Raw genomic sequence first — 12,920 nt, forward strand, 5'->3', positions numbered from 1 at the left:
CACATCCCAGAATCTCTTAGCAAAACTGCTGGTCCAACTCTCATTCCAGAGTCCGTACAGGTTGTCAAAGAGCCTGCCACCGAGGAAGTAATTGCAAAGTCGCCATCACCACTGTCCACTTCATCAAACGTGGTCGCCGAGGAAGAGAGCCCTCTCGTTGCCAAAGAATCTCCCAAGGCTGAAGAATCTAAAGCCGTAGAATCTCCTAAATCAGTCGCTTCTGAAGCCAAGGTGGAAGAATCTGTCGCAGAATCACCCAAACTGGACGAATCAGTCGCTGCTCCTGTACGTACACAATTACTTCTATGAGTATTTGCTGAACCTCGACCAACTCGTTGTCAATTAATCGCCCAAGGTTGAAGAATCAGTCGTTGCTAAAGAATCACCAAAGGTGGAAGAATCGGTTGTCGAGGATGCTAAGGCCGACAAGCCTGTTGCCGAGACCAAACTAGAGGCAGTTGCGGTAGCTCCTGTTCAGGAATCTACTCCACCAGGTAAAAGCCTCTTGCACTTTCGCCGTCTTGTTTTCTTTGAAATCTGAACTTTCTAGAATAGAAACCCCTGTCATGCCATTGAAAGAATTGCCTGCAGAAGAACCTGTAGCTGCTGCCGCTCCTAAAATAGCTCCAGCTGCACTTGCTAAAAAGACCTTCTTCGAGGGCGAGTCTTCCAAGGAGCAAGCTGCTGCCTCGTCAGGTATGTTTTCCATTAGAAGCTCGGTTTAATGAGACGACAGGTTGCTGACGTCTGTTTCGAATGTATAGTGTACGTTCCAGGATCATACGTCCCTACAAAGGCTGGAAAAGTAATCACCAATCCTCTCTTGGAATGGTTGTCGACTCAACTTGACCGAGTGGCCAACAACGATCCTACATTAACTGAGCTTCAAATCGATGAGCCTCAAAAGTTGAACTTTGGGCCCAAACAAGCTGAAGCATTAGGATTAGCACTAGCCAACAACACACATCTTAAGAAACTCACCATCCCCAACCTCAACGTTCAGACTCCTGCTGGACTTGCTATTGCAGAGAGTCTGAAAACCAATACCGGGTTACAGGTGCTCAACTTGGAAGACAATGCCATCCAAGCAAATGGAATCAAGGCTTTTGCTGATGCGCTCAACTTTAACTCTACTTTATTGGAATTGAAGTTAGCACGTCAAAAGAACCCTCAAGGAGCTGAAGCAGAACTAGCTTTTGCTGACGCTCTGCGCAAGAATGAAACGTAAGTGCAGGGCTTCGAAAGTAATGCTTCTTTACTGCTTGCCACTCACACAAGTCTTCCTCTCATTCAGATTGACTAAGCTCACCATGATTGTACGTGATAAGGGACAAAATAACAATATTCAGAGGTATATTACTAGGAACGTTGAGCTTGCACGCAAGAAGCGTGCCCTGGCCGCTGCTGCGTCAAAGTAGTTTATACACGTGCTAATCTTCTTCTTGTTTTTGGACTTGCCTGTACAATATATAAAGACATCATTTCAACAATACACAAACAACTGTGACTCTTGCCGTCTGTAAGCGCATTGTTTGTGTGCTGTTAAAACAATTGTGCCAAGTAAAGGACGCTGTACGCAAGAAGCGTGCACTGGCTGCAGCTGCATCCAAGTACTTTATATTCACGTGTTATTAGACATCCTGTTTTTGGGTCAACCTTTAGAATATACAGAAGACATCACTTCAACAGGGAAAGAAATGTGATTCTGTCCCTGTGAATGGCGACGAATAAGGTCCTGATCACAGAGCCGAGGCTCTCGACAAAGTCCTTGTCCTCGGAGTAGGAAAAATTCCAACCACGGCCGTCGAAGCCTTGTCGGATGTTGGAATGTCAAAGCATTCGTTTCAACTCCTTCACCTATGATGCAAAGTCAGACAACGGGAAGATAGGATGACACTGCCGTTCGTTGACTTACAGAGCGCAATTCCTTTGGCGTCAGTGGAGTTTTGCTCTCTACAGGTCTGGACGCACTGTATCAGTAATCAATGTGGTTGGCAAACAGCAGTAGCTTTCAAACTCACTTGTTTCTAGCCAAGTAGAGCTGATAGATTCCAAATAGCACGGGAATGATGTGAAGACTACAGTAGGTAACGTTTTAGTTAGGCCAGTGTTCACTTGGCTAGATTTGACGTTGAGCCTCCGAAAGCCAGATGTTCAACAAAGCTCACCAGATCAACAGTCTTATAATGAGCCAGCCAGCATTTCCATCATGTTCAGCGTCCAATGAATCTTCGGGAGATGTCAATGGTGGCATTTGACGTTGGTCTTTGCCCTCTAGTCCTATTTCGAGCTTCGACCACTTTCCGACTCAGATACCACAACGGAGATGCGAAAACGTGTTGGGACTTCAGAATCTCATACTAGAGAATCACCAATTCGTGACTAGCCGATTCGTGACTACCGACCAGTCTTCTCAACTATTAGGAAATTTAGTCCAAAGAACCGACAAGTCTGGTCGAGGACATTTGAACATTCCACGAGCACTTTCGATATACCTTGAATAACTGAAACCTCTTCCAGAGTATGATAATAGAGACCGTTTTTGGTCTAAACATGAGTGATCGCTACTAACTCTTGAGATCCTGAACTGACGCAGTCTGCTTCTCTTGTAGATGGAGCATTCCCGTGCTTTCGGTAGGAAGTCATTCAAGGAGTTAATTCTTCCAAGAATCTAGGTTCGAATTTCACGGTACGGAGTATTCTCTTACCCTGATGCACCTTGGTTGAAGACTGCTTCGCACTTTTGTCTGTGGATGTAGAAATCTGCACTCACAGTTTTGGTCTCATTGTCTCTAGGTCGATCCGGCTGCTCATTAAAAATAGTTATGAACTGAGAAAGATCTGGCAGCAGACACGCTGATCGCCTCCCCTTCGCCATCTTGATCTTGATCTCGCAGCCGGCATAAATGTTTTCTGGAGGCTGGAGTCGTGGAGCTCTAAACGAGGACTCTTCAAAGGCACTAGAAAAGAGTAATTTGCATTCTCAACCACGAAATGCACCAAACCAGCCACAGTACAAATGGATGACGGGAACGCTTCGAAAAAGTATTGGATTGCCATCTGTGTTGGACGATGAATCTGAACCAACTGTACCGGGTAAATCTACAGCAGGGCAACGAACATCTGACGACATAAGGCTGCCGAGTATGCCCTTCCATTATCATGTCCTGGTCACTGGGATAATAGCTGCCATTTGTATGTTTGCCGCAGTGCAATTATCCGTAGCTCTCAAAGTGGACAATGTCTATCCATTTTGGGCCCCGACTGGAGTATGGATTGGTGCGCTCTTTCTCAGAACCGTCTTGCCACTTGTATGGTATAAAACCACCATCTCTATCGCATTTGCTATTGGGCTCTTTCTAGGATTGATTGTCTACATGCCAGTGGTCTATTCCGTCTATTACATGCTAGTAAACGCCGCTGAATGCTTATTCATATGGGGCGCAACTCGGGCCGTACGAAGGAGCGCTCAATTTGATTCTGGGAATGGTAGACATGTTTTAACCCTGACCATATTTGCCATTATTGGAGCCGTCGCTTCAGCCTTCCCTGTTTCCGCCATACTCAATACCGTGTATGGAGGTGCCCCCTCTGATCTATACAGTACTCGATTCGTCGTTTACATTGGCTCTGAACTGTCGGGGATTGCCCTGTTTGGTTTCATGACAGTCGAGTGGCCCCGATTGGTCACAAGTATTTGGAACAAGGTTCGCAGCCCGATGTTCCTCCTCCCATTCTTACTTCACTGTCTGGTCTTGGTCGGTGTCGTTGTCGTGTTGTCGGTCTTAAACACTCCCTATGGAGCTTTCGTTGGAGCATGTAAGGAGTCACTTGCTTGGGTACCACGTAAAACTGTATGCTAATATTTCTGTTGATCTCCAGATATCACGATCCCTCTCGTACTGAGCCTCTCAAGTAGATTTGGATTGGCTGGCGGGTCGCTCGCCGCCTTTCTGTATTGTGTGGTGTGTGCCGCCCCTATGAGACGTACACCTGCCTTACAAACGTTCAATTTCGACGTAACGTTTGTAATGGTCAACCTCCAGTATCTGTTGATATCGTTGGTGTGTATGGCAACACTGCAATGGTACTTTGCCACACAGTCTGAGAACGTATTGCAATCAACCGAAGCCATTGTAGAAAAGAGAACAAGACAGCTTCGTTTGATGCTTGATGAATATATGGCTGCTAAGCAGAAAGTTAGTGAGTCATTGGAGGAGAAGTCTCGCTTCATTGGATTTCTTTGGTGAGCGTGATCGTGTTTTTGAAATGAAGCAAAAAGGACAGGATGAAGAACTGGATGCTCATCCAAACTCTCACACAATTCTAGTCATGAGCTGAGAAATCCACTTCATGTGATTGTAAACTCGGTCGACTTTTTGTCAGAGCACCACAAACTGGGTCCGGCATTGCTTGAACGAGACACTGCGTTAACTGCAATAGGGGTATCATCCGACTACCTGCTAACTCTAACCAACGACACATTGGAAATGAATGCTTTCGAAGCAGGAAAAGTAAATTTGTGTTTGACTCCGGTGGATATCAAATCTATACTATCAGATATCTTTGCAGCTGCACAGAATCTGGTCTCCAAAGATCGAATTCGATTGGAAGTTAAAGTCGTATCAGACAACATGCCGTCTTCCGTTACTGTAGATACTATGAGATTTATTCAAGTCTTGGTAATAGCCTTTGCAATTTGAGACATCTATGATTGCACTAACAAACTATACTACTGCTTTTATAGAACAATCTTTTAGCAAACGCTTATAGATCCACACCCGAGAATGGCAAAATATATGTTCACGCTTCCGTTGTGCCCAATGAAAATGTTCCTGAAAACGCTCCAACTGATATCGACTGGGCTGCTCTAAGCCCAGATGAAACTATACCGTGGCTCCAAGTTTCAATACGCGATGATGGTGCTGGATTTGATCCTGAACTCATCGATCACATTTTCAAAGTAAGTCACAAAAGGTTTTGAAATCGACTGTTTCATTTTTTGACACAAATTCGCAAATATAGCCGTATGCTATCGCTGTTATCAACTCACTACGAGAGTATGGTGGCTCTGGCCTCGGTCTAGCGATAACGGATCACATTATACGGCTGATGGGTGGACGGATATGGGTGACGTGCAAACCAGGAGAAGGGTCATTACTCACTTTCCGTATTCCTCTCAGATCATATGTGCCATCAATCCCTAATCTGAGTGTAAAGGATCCCGCGACTATTCAAGATCGTCAAACAGCAGCAAGTGCCAAAATCACCTTGCAAATACAACGACAACTATCCCATCTCCACATGGATAAGTCTTTCCAAGGCTTGTATAACGATGATGGAGCAAGCAGATGCCAGAGCTCGGCGCCGAACAAAGTGCTTCTTCTCTCAGAGAAACCGCTGAACCGTCTACAAGAGGAGGTAGAAGTAGGCCCTGGGTCTCCGACCATCGCCGTGTTTAATGAAAATGATAAAGAGGTTGTGGCTTCGTCAAATCTCAGAGCAGAGCATATTCAGAGCAACCTCCTGTCAGGGCAGAGTACTTCTTCACCTCTCAAACCAGACCCTATACAGCCCAACAGTGTATCGATTCAGAGTGCTTCTCAAGCTATCTCCGCTGATACTTCACAAAGACTGGCGACTGGTGAACTCGATACACGGCATAGCAGTACCGTTAGTATCGCTCCCTCGTCATCCATCGAATCGGCGCCAATGGCGATATTGATTGTTGATGATTCAAGTATCAACCGGGCCATCCTGAATCGAATGCTGAAAAAACTTACATGGCTAGAAGTACATGAAGCCCAAGATGGGCAAGAGGCACTAGACAAGTTTGACAAGTTCGGAGGCCGATTTGGTATCATGTGAGTGATTTGGGCGTTTTGTCAATGTGTCATTTGGCAAGTTTTCTTTTCTCCAACCTTCTTCTCATAGATTTATGGACATTATGATGCCACGTTTAGATGGGCAAGCCGCAACTCAACAATTAAGAAGCTTTGGAGTAGATATTCCCATAATTGCTACTACAGCTTCAGTCATGCCGGGAGAGAATGTAGAAACTTTCGAAATCTACAAGGACGCCGGTGTTACAGAGACTCTACCGAAACCATTCCATCGTGACCAAATCACCGAATTATTGACAAAATACAATATTCCGTTGGCCGGAGAGCCCATACCTCTAGTTCGGTTACGAAAACTTTCAGCTCCAAGCAGTCCACCATTCACTCCGGACACATTGACAGTGGCCAAGGGCACATTGTCACGTAAGACCACTTCGAGTTTACCTCGCAATGTTGGGTCAACTTTACCACGGGCCGCTACAAATAGTCTGCCGCGACCAACGACTCCAGTAGTCCTATCCACACGGACCTCGATGTCGAATGATTCTGAGTTAAAGTCTAACCCATCACAAGTTGAATCAGTGCCGTCACAGTTTGATTCCAAAAGCAGACGCGGAGCAAAGCCTCAAGGAATGACTGCTGAATCATTAAAGAGACCGAATTCAACTACAACGTCACTTGGTATAACTGGCACGTCTGCGGTTGCTAACCCTGAAAGTGAGGTACCTCTGCAGCCCTTAAAACCACTGAAGCCACTCAAATTGCTAGTGGTTGACGACTCGGCAATCCAACGACGGGTGATGGTTCGAATTTTGCAGAGGTTCCCCGGAATAGCGACTATAAGTGAAGCATTTGATGGTGCTGATGCGCTGAGACTTGCAACAATTACAGCCTATGATCTGATTCTGATGGAGCTGGATATGCCAGGTAGCTTATATAAGCTTAAAAAGTACTCCACATCGGTTAAGATTTGAGCTAACATACATAACCTCCACTTTTCTCTCAGGAATGAGTGGCCTTGAAACAGCTGCTCGCATGAGTCATCAAGAAGTCATTTGCCCTATTGTGGGTGTAACTGGAGATGCCCTGAAAGCAGATCAATTTGGAAACTTGGAACAAGCTGGTATTAAAAAGTCGCTGGTCAAGCCAGTTTCGAGAAAAGATATCAAGGCTTTGTTGCAGTTTTTCAATCTATTGGCTGCTGCAGAGGCGGCGCCGGTCGACGCCTCTACGAAAACAGTCCTTCCAGAGAACCTTAATGGAAGTGGCCCAGGTCCCATAAATAGTCCCAACATGTCGCAAAATGCCAACTTGCCTGCCGGTGGAATGGACATTTCAGATTCAGATGCAACAGACACGATCCGCAATCGATACTCTAGTGCCTTCTCAAACGAAGACCAGGAGGTCGTTCGCGCAACCAGGTTTTCTACAACTGCGAGAACCAAGTCGGTGGTTACTGAATACAGTCATCCTACTACGTCTGCCAATGGTAACGCTGAAAAAGTTGCTGCTGCCCCACCTCCTGAAATGCAGGCACGCAGAACCATGTCCAGAGCTAGTAGTGCCGCCAGGGCCGACAACGTCAAGAGCATGTCGAGAGATGGTCCCATCCCTGTTTTGGTGGCTGATCGCTCATCCATCTACTTGAAGCTTGCCTCGAATATTTTCAAGTCCGTAAACCCTCGAATCAAGTTTCTGGAGGCTTCCAATGGCAATGATCTGCTAAACATCTTTTCAAGCACGTCCGTGGCTGGGATATTCATGGATGTGGAATTACCTGGCATGAATGGTGTCGAAGTTGCCAGCCGTATCAGAGCTTCTGATTCCATTACACCGATAATCCTTGTAACCTCTCGAGAAATCGATGATGCATTGTTTGCGCTCTGCCAGCATGTCGGAATCAATCATGTCATCCGTAAACCCATCAGCAAGATTGTGATTGCTCAAGCCTTTGAACGATTTAGATTTGATACTTGGATCCCATACGATTCCAAAGTGCAGGAAATCAGAACTGAAGCTGAATTAGCGCTCAAAGAACCCAGCGGGAGTGTGAGCTCGTCGGAAGAAAACCATGCTGCAAGTCCGATTGGTATTGGAGCGAGACCCCGATCTGCCACATTATTGAGAAACTTGGAGTCAGCAGCAGAGAATGTTGAGGCCAACAAGAGAATGTCTGTTGCTAGTGTTGCCAGTAACTCCTCAGATTCAGAACCGAAATTCGTAGGTGCCACTCAGCCATCTGTTACCATCCTTCTCATTGACGAAAACGAGACACCACGAGCCACATATGTACGGATTATTCGCACCAACTTTAGCCAAATTGCAGTTGATGAAGCTGTAAATGTCACTGCAGCTATAAGCTTGCTTGCACCTGGAAAGTACCCTTTAGTCCTACTAGACATGACGGACGTTCCGTCTGCCACGCAAAAGGTACAAACCATTCGAGAATCAGGTTACTTTGGTCCTCTGGTTGGACTGATATCGGCTCTAGCTAGTGTAGCAGAGTTTGTGTCATCATTACAACCATTAGGTGTCTTTGACTTTATGGTCAAGCCGCCATTAAAATCTACCCTTACAGCAACGTTTGCCAAATATAAACTCACGGGCGAAGCAGACACAGTGAAGAAATCAGCATCTATGAGTCGTGAGGACACGTTAGCAATGTTATTGTCATCACAAGATCACCATGCCTCTGTTAATAGAAGGTCGACTTCACGAGCAAGTCGACCACAGACATTCCATGAGATGAGCAGTTTATCTTCTGGTCCCTCCCCTGCAATCTTCCAACAACAGCTCCTACAATCATTGCAAATGCATACCGGAGCACAATCAGCATCGTCATCCCCAATACCGCCATTCAATCCTAAATCATTCCGATTTGAGAATGATGACAAGGCTGAAACGTCATTGAGTAATTCGCTACGTCGAACAGGTGCCAAACCTCAACCACCCGTCGTAACGCAGCTTGCAGCTCTCCTTGATGGAGGATCTACTGACGAATCAACTCGAGAACCCTCCATGAAAGAAGACTCGAGTAGCAACACGATCAGCTCTATGGACTCGATAGACCAACGGTTACGTGCTGATGTCATGAATGGTGGATCGTCATTAAACCCTGCTCGTGCCATTGTGGAGGCCCGAGAAAGACAGGATACATCTCATTCTAATGAGTCCGCTTTACTGGGACTTTCACATCATCGACCAAAGGCATTGGTGGTTGATGACTCTGGAATTAATCGTGCTGTGTTTGTGAGAATGTTGAACTCGGTGCCTGGTATGGAGATACATGAGGCTATTAATGGTGAAGAGGCTGTTGAGAGATGTCGACATAACGTTTATGAGATCATATTTATGGATCTTGAAATGCCTGGTGTGTATTCGGCCATAACTCCATTTCTGCATATGACTCGTTTTCTGCACCCACAACCAAAATCGAATTAACCTAAATTTCTCGTCTTAGTCATGGATGGCTTCGAAGCAGCTACAAGAATGCGAGCTATGAACGTGACATGCCCCATCATTGCCGTCACTGGAAACTTGGTTTCTGGAGAATCTGCGGGCCAACTCAAGGCAGCTGGATTTAACGAAGCTGGTCTTACCAAGCCCGTAATACGAAAGAAGATTACAGACATGTTGGTCAAATATAAAATTGCAATAGTTGGTGCTCGTGGAACAGTGTTTTTGAATCGTGCTCAGCATTCAACGACACCCAGAGTTTCTTTGCTTTCATAAGTTTGTTGAATAAAGTACAGTGATTTACAGCTACAATTAGCACAAGTCTTTTACCTATTTATTTACTTGTCCAGAACGCGTCGAGCGTTCTGACCTTGTTTGGCTTTTTGGTTGTGTTGCTCTCAGACTTTCGTTTCGATGATGAGGTTGTGTTGCTCGTACTATTATTTACAGGTTTACTATTTAAAGGCTGTTGAGCTTCTTGCAAGATGTCGTCCTGCACATCAATCGGCAGTTCTTCGAATACAGATGGATCTATTCCCAACCGTTTGAGTATATCGGCCTTACTGGGAGGACTCTTTGGTGGTGTATCGTTGCTACCACTGCTACCACTACTGGCAACCATACCCTTGCCGTCATCACTCCTAAAGAAATTACTAATAGATTTCTGGGGCGGTCCAAGTTTAAAGTCCGAGCAACTAATATTGAGTAGCGTCATGTCCCACTGCGGACGCGACTGCACCATCTTGCTTAACAATGGTACTAGATGTCGATCTGCTAGTGCTTGTGCACGATCTGGTATAGATATGGTAGTATCAAACACGTCCACAGGTAGTGCAGTAGCTTTTGACTCTCTGTCGCCACTCCATCCTCGCTCTCCAGGCTTTCTTAAACGGATGGTAAGTCGCAGTGTTGTGGCATGTCTACGCCATTGTGATGGATTCTCCTGCTGTTTATCAAGAGCAGCACCATACAAGAGGAGATTCAGGAAACTACTATTATCGGTTTCGACATATTCTTCTTCTTGTACTCTCTCGAGCCATGATGTAGCTAGCTCTATCAGACGTGTACGTGCATCGGCGGTGGTATTGCAGTGCTGGAAGGAGTCTTCTACTGATATTTGTTGTGATAAACCTGTTGGGATTACAGGAGATGGGTCTATTCCTCTCAAGAGTCCATCAATCTTCTTGCCTAGTGCATCTCCAAACCAGCTGGACCACTGCTTTAGGTCAGCGATTTCGAGTAGCTCTACACACGTTGGCATCTTTTTGGGATGTCCCCATTCGTCCTTCTCTCCATCCCATTCTGGTCTGACTGTAGCTATGTAGTTTACGATTTCAGCACCTGTTTTACGTCCAATTCCAGTCACTTTTCGCAGACTGACACCATTCATAAATGTGGAGGTTTCACTCGGCATCAACACTGATTGACCACTAGCATTGAAAACCATGTAAATAATGCTGCTTCTCGAAAACATATCTATACATTAATTCTACTGACTCTGGTTTCAGTTTGGTCCCAACAATCTTGGACAACAACTTATTCACACTAACTCCAGAACTACACGTATACTTTAATCGTCGGTATATCACATGCCTAAGATGCCTAGCCAAGTGTGAAGCAGTTGCAAGCAATAAATGCTGACGATCAAGTGACTGCTGAGGTTGTACACCAACAACATTGCCTTCAAACGTCCCATACTGATATCGTAAATACATTGGCGACCAGTCATTCTCATCCACTATCGATTCGAGATCAGGAAACAAATCCAGCTGTATTATCGAACCAATAGGAATGTCCATTCCAGCCTGATCCAAATGAGCAGAGACGATATCGGTAACATCAATAAAGAGTTCATCAAAGCCGAGACGCTCAACATTGACTCTAGGCAGTGATGAGTTTCCATTGACGGCGACGTTTACGAGGTCAAAGATATGACGGCTGCTTCTGCGATATCTTGAAATGTCTTCACCACTAACCACGACCAGCTGTGGACATTTTTTGAGTGCTTCGGTTAAGAGTTCCAGCTTGCCAACACCGTATTTTCGAGCTTCGTCTATAGTTTTGCAATCAAGTGTGAGCTCAACTGAGAGGTGAATTCGATCCAATGAACGGAATGTTGAAATTCTGAAGATGCAGATGTCACTGCTGGCGAGTCCAACATACAGTTGCAAGTGACGACAATGTGCTTTTGCTGAATAGCCAGAGGTAGAAGTTTCAATTCTGGACGAGCTATCTCTTCCGTCTGCGCATAAAAGCAATCGATGCTACACGCGCATTTGAAAGCATTCTAGTCAGTTGGACGAATCAATCAGAACAATCAAGATAGAGTACTTACTCGATATGAATGATGATGCGCTCCTTGTATGAGGGCTCTTCCTCCTCTTGCATCCTGCCTTCGTCGAAGTGAATGTTGTCTTCAGTTTGTGCAAAGTTAGGCGCAAATCCAGTGACTGCGAACATGCCGAAATTTGCTCGTTCTACTGGCTATTATTTACATGTTTTCTTTCTGTATTTACATTTGGGCTACCTATACACGCTAAAGAGTTCACCTTACCATCTATCAAAAACTACCAAGAGGCCTCAGCACGAAGGGCTGAATCAAGACAGTATCAATACATCCGAATTTCTACGCAGCTGTGTCTCTGATTCGAGGCTACACCGCGTTATAGTCGCATGACGCGATGTGTGATGTGGTTGATGACGCGTTTGGCCGCAGTTCTCTCTGCTTCACAAGAATGTTTCCGAAATCCTTCACTGAAAGAAACTGTATACCACATCCATCACAATATCTTGGTTGTGCTTTCCTCCTTTTGCCTTGAGAAACGATCATGTTGCGCTTGTTGAAATAATGCGATTCGCAAAAACGACAAAGAACGAACGAAAAACTGTAAAAATACACCATATATGTTCCAACAATCGTTTTGCGAAGGTCAATTCAATTATTGGGTTTACAAACTTTTGATCTGGTAGGGGCGATGTATACTCAGATCCCTTTTGGCCATTTAACAGGCACATGTGAAAGCCAGAACATTTCGGGCAGCTATTGGTTCCAGCATAATTGTACCAAAGAGAATAATATATTGTAATTCATATACTGCAGAATTCTGATGTTTCCAGTTTAATACAGCTGCTTACAAAATGTGCTGACTGCGACAAGTGTGTTACGTTGAAGAGGCCCCCGACACTCTGGGCATCCATTTGGATTTGGGGAGTTCAGATATGCCTCGAGACACGCCCTGCAGAAGATATGGCCACATCCTAACAAAAAAGATGTAAGTATACTACGATCCCAAATAAACCGTCACATTATATACAAACATAACATACCTGAGACAATAACACAATTGGCCTGACTTTGTTCATCAATCGTTGAACAACATATAGCACAATCTTGACCCACAGTTTGAATTGTAGTCAAGTTCATAATGACACGTTCCCTACATTTCGGACTCATGAGCAATGCCAACTCTTGCATTGCTTCATCGTCGACTTCATCATTCTGCGGGATCGTATTACCGAAGCGGCTTCCTGTAGCTGCAGGCACATCTTCATCTTCGCCTTCCTCTTCCGTATCTGAATGGTCCATTATATCTGCCTCTATTTCTGGAGGAGCTACACGCACAC

General features: G+C 45.1%; 2 protein-coding genes across 2 annotated transcripts; one reads left to right on the forward strand and one right to left on the reverse strand.

Moving 5' to 3' along the window:
- Positions 1-2,906: 2,906 nt before the first annotated feature.
- On the forward strand, positions 2,907-9,572 carry SmJEL517_g04880 (uncharacterized protein; the record flags this gene model as incomplete). Its single annotated transcript, XM_031170808.1, has 8 exons — positions 2,907-3,819; positions 3,883-4,246; positions 4,331-4,682; positions 4,748-4,963; positions 5,026-5,864; positions 5,935-6,767; positions 6,847-9,210; positions 9,301-9,572. 8 exons carry the CDS (start codon positions 2,907-2,909, stop codon positions 9,570-9,572), a joined length of 6,153 nt encoding a protein of 2,050 aa, XP_031023242.1.
- Positions 9,573-9,630: 58 nt separating this feature from the next.
- SmJEL517_g04881 (DNA-directed DNA polymerase) lies at positions 9,631-11,853 on the reverse strand (the record flags this gene model as incomplete). The annotated part of the gene is made up of 5 exons (XM_031170809.1): positions 9,631-10,726; positions 10,794-11,349; positions 11,460-11,560; positions 11,632-11,780; positions 11,851-11,853. 5 exons carry the CDS (start codon positions 11,851-11,853, stop codon positions 9,631-9,633), a joined length of 1,905 nt encoding a protein of 634 aa, XP_031023241.1.
- Between the last annotated feature and the right edge of the window lie 1,067 nt (positions 11,854-12,920).

Source organism: Synchytrium microbalum (genome assembly GCF_006535985.1).
Source record: "Synchytrium microbalum strain JEL517 chromosome Unknown SmJEL517_scf0037, whole genome shotgun sequence".
Lineage (NCBI taxonomy): Eukaryota > Fungi > Chytridiomycota > Chytridiomycetes > Synchytriales > Synchytriaceae > Synchytrium > Synchytrium microbalum.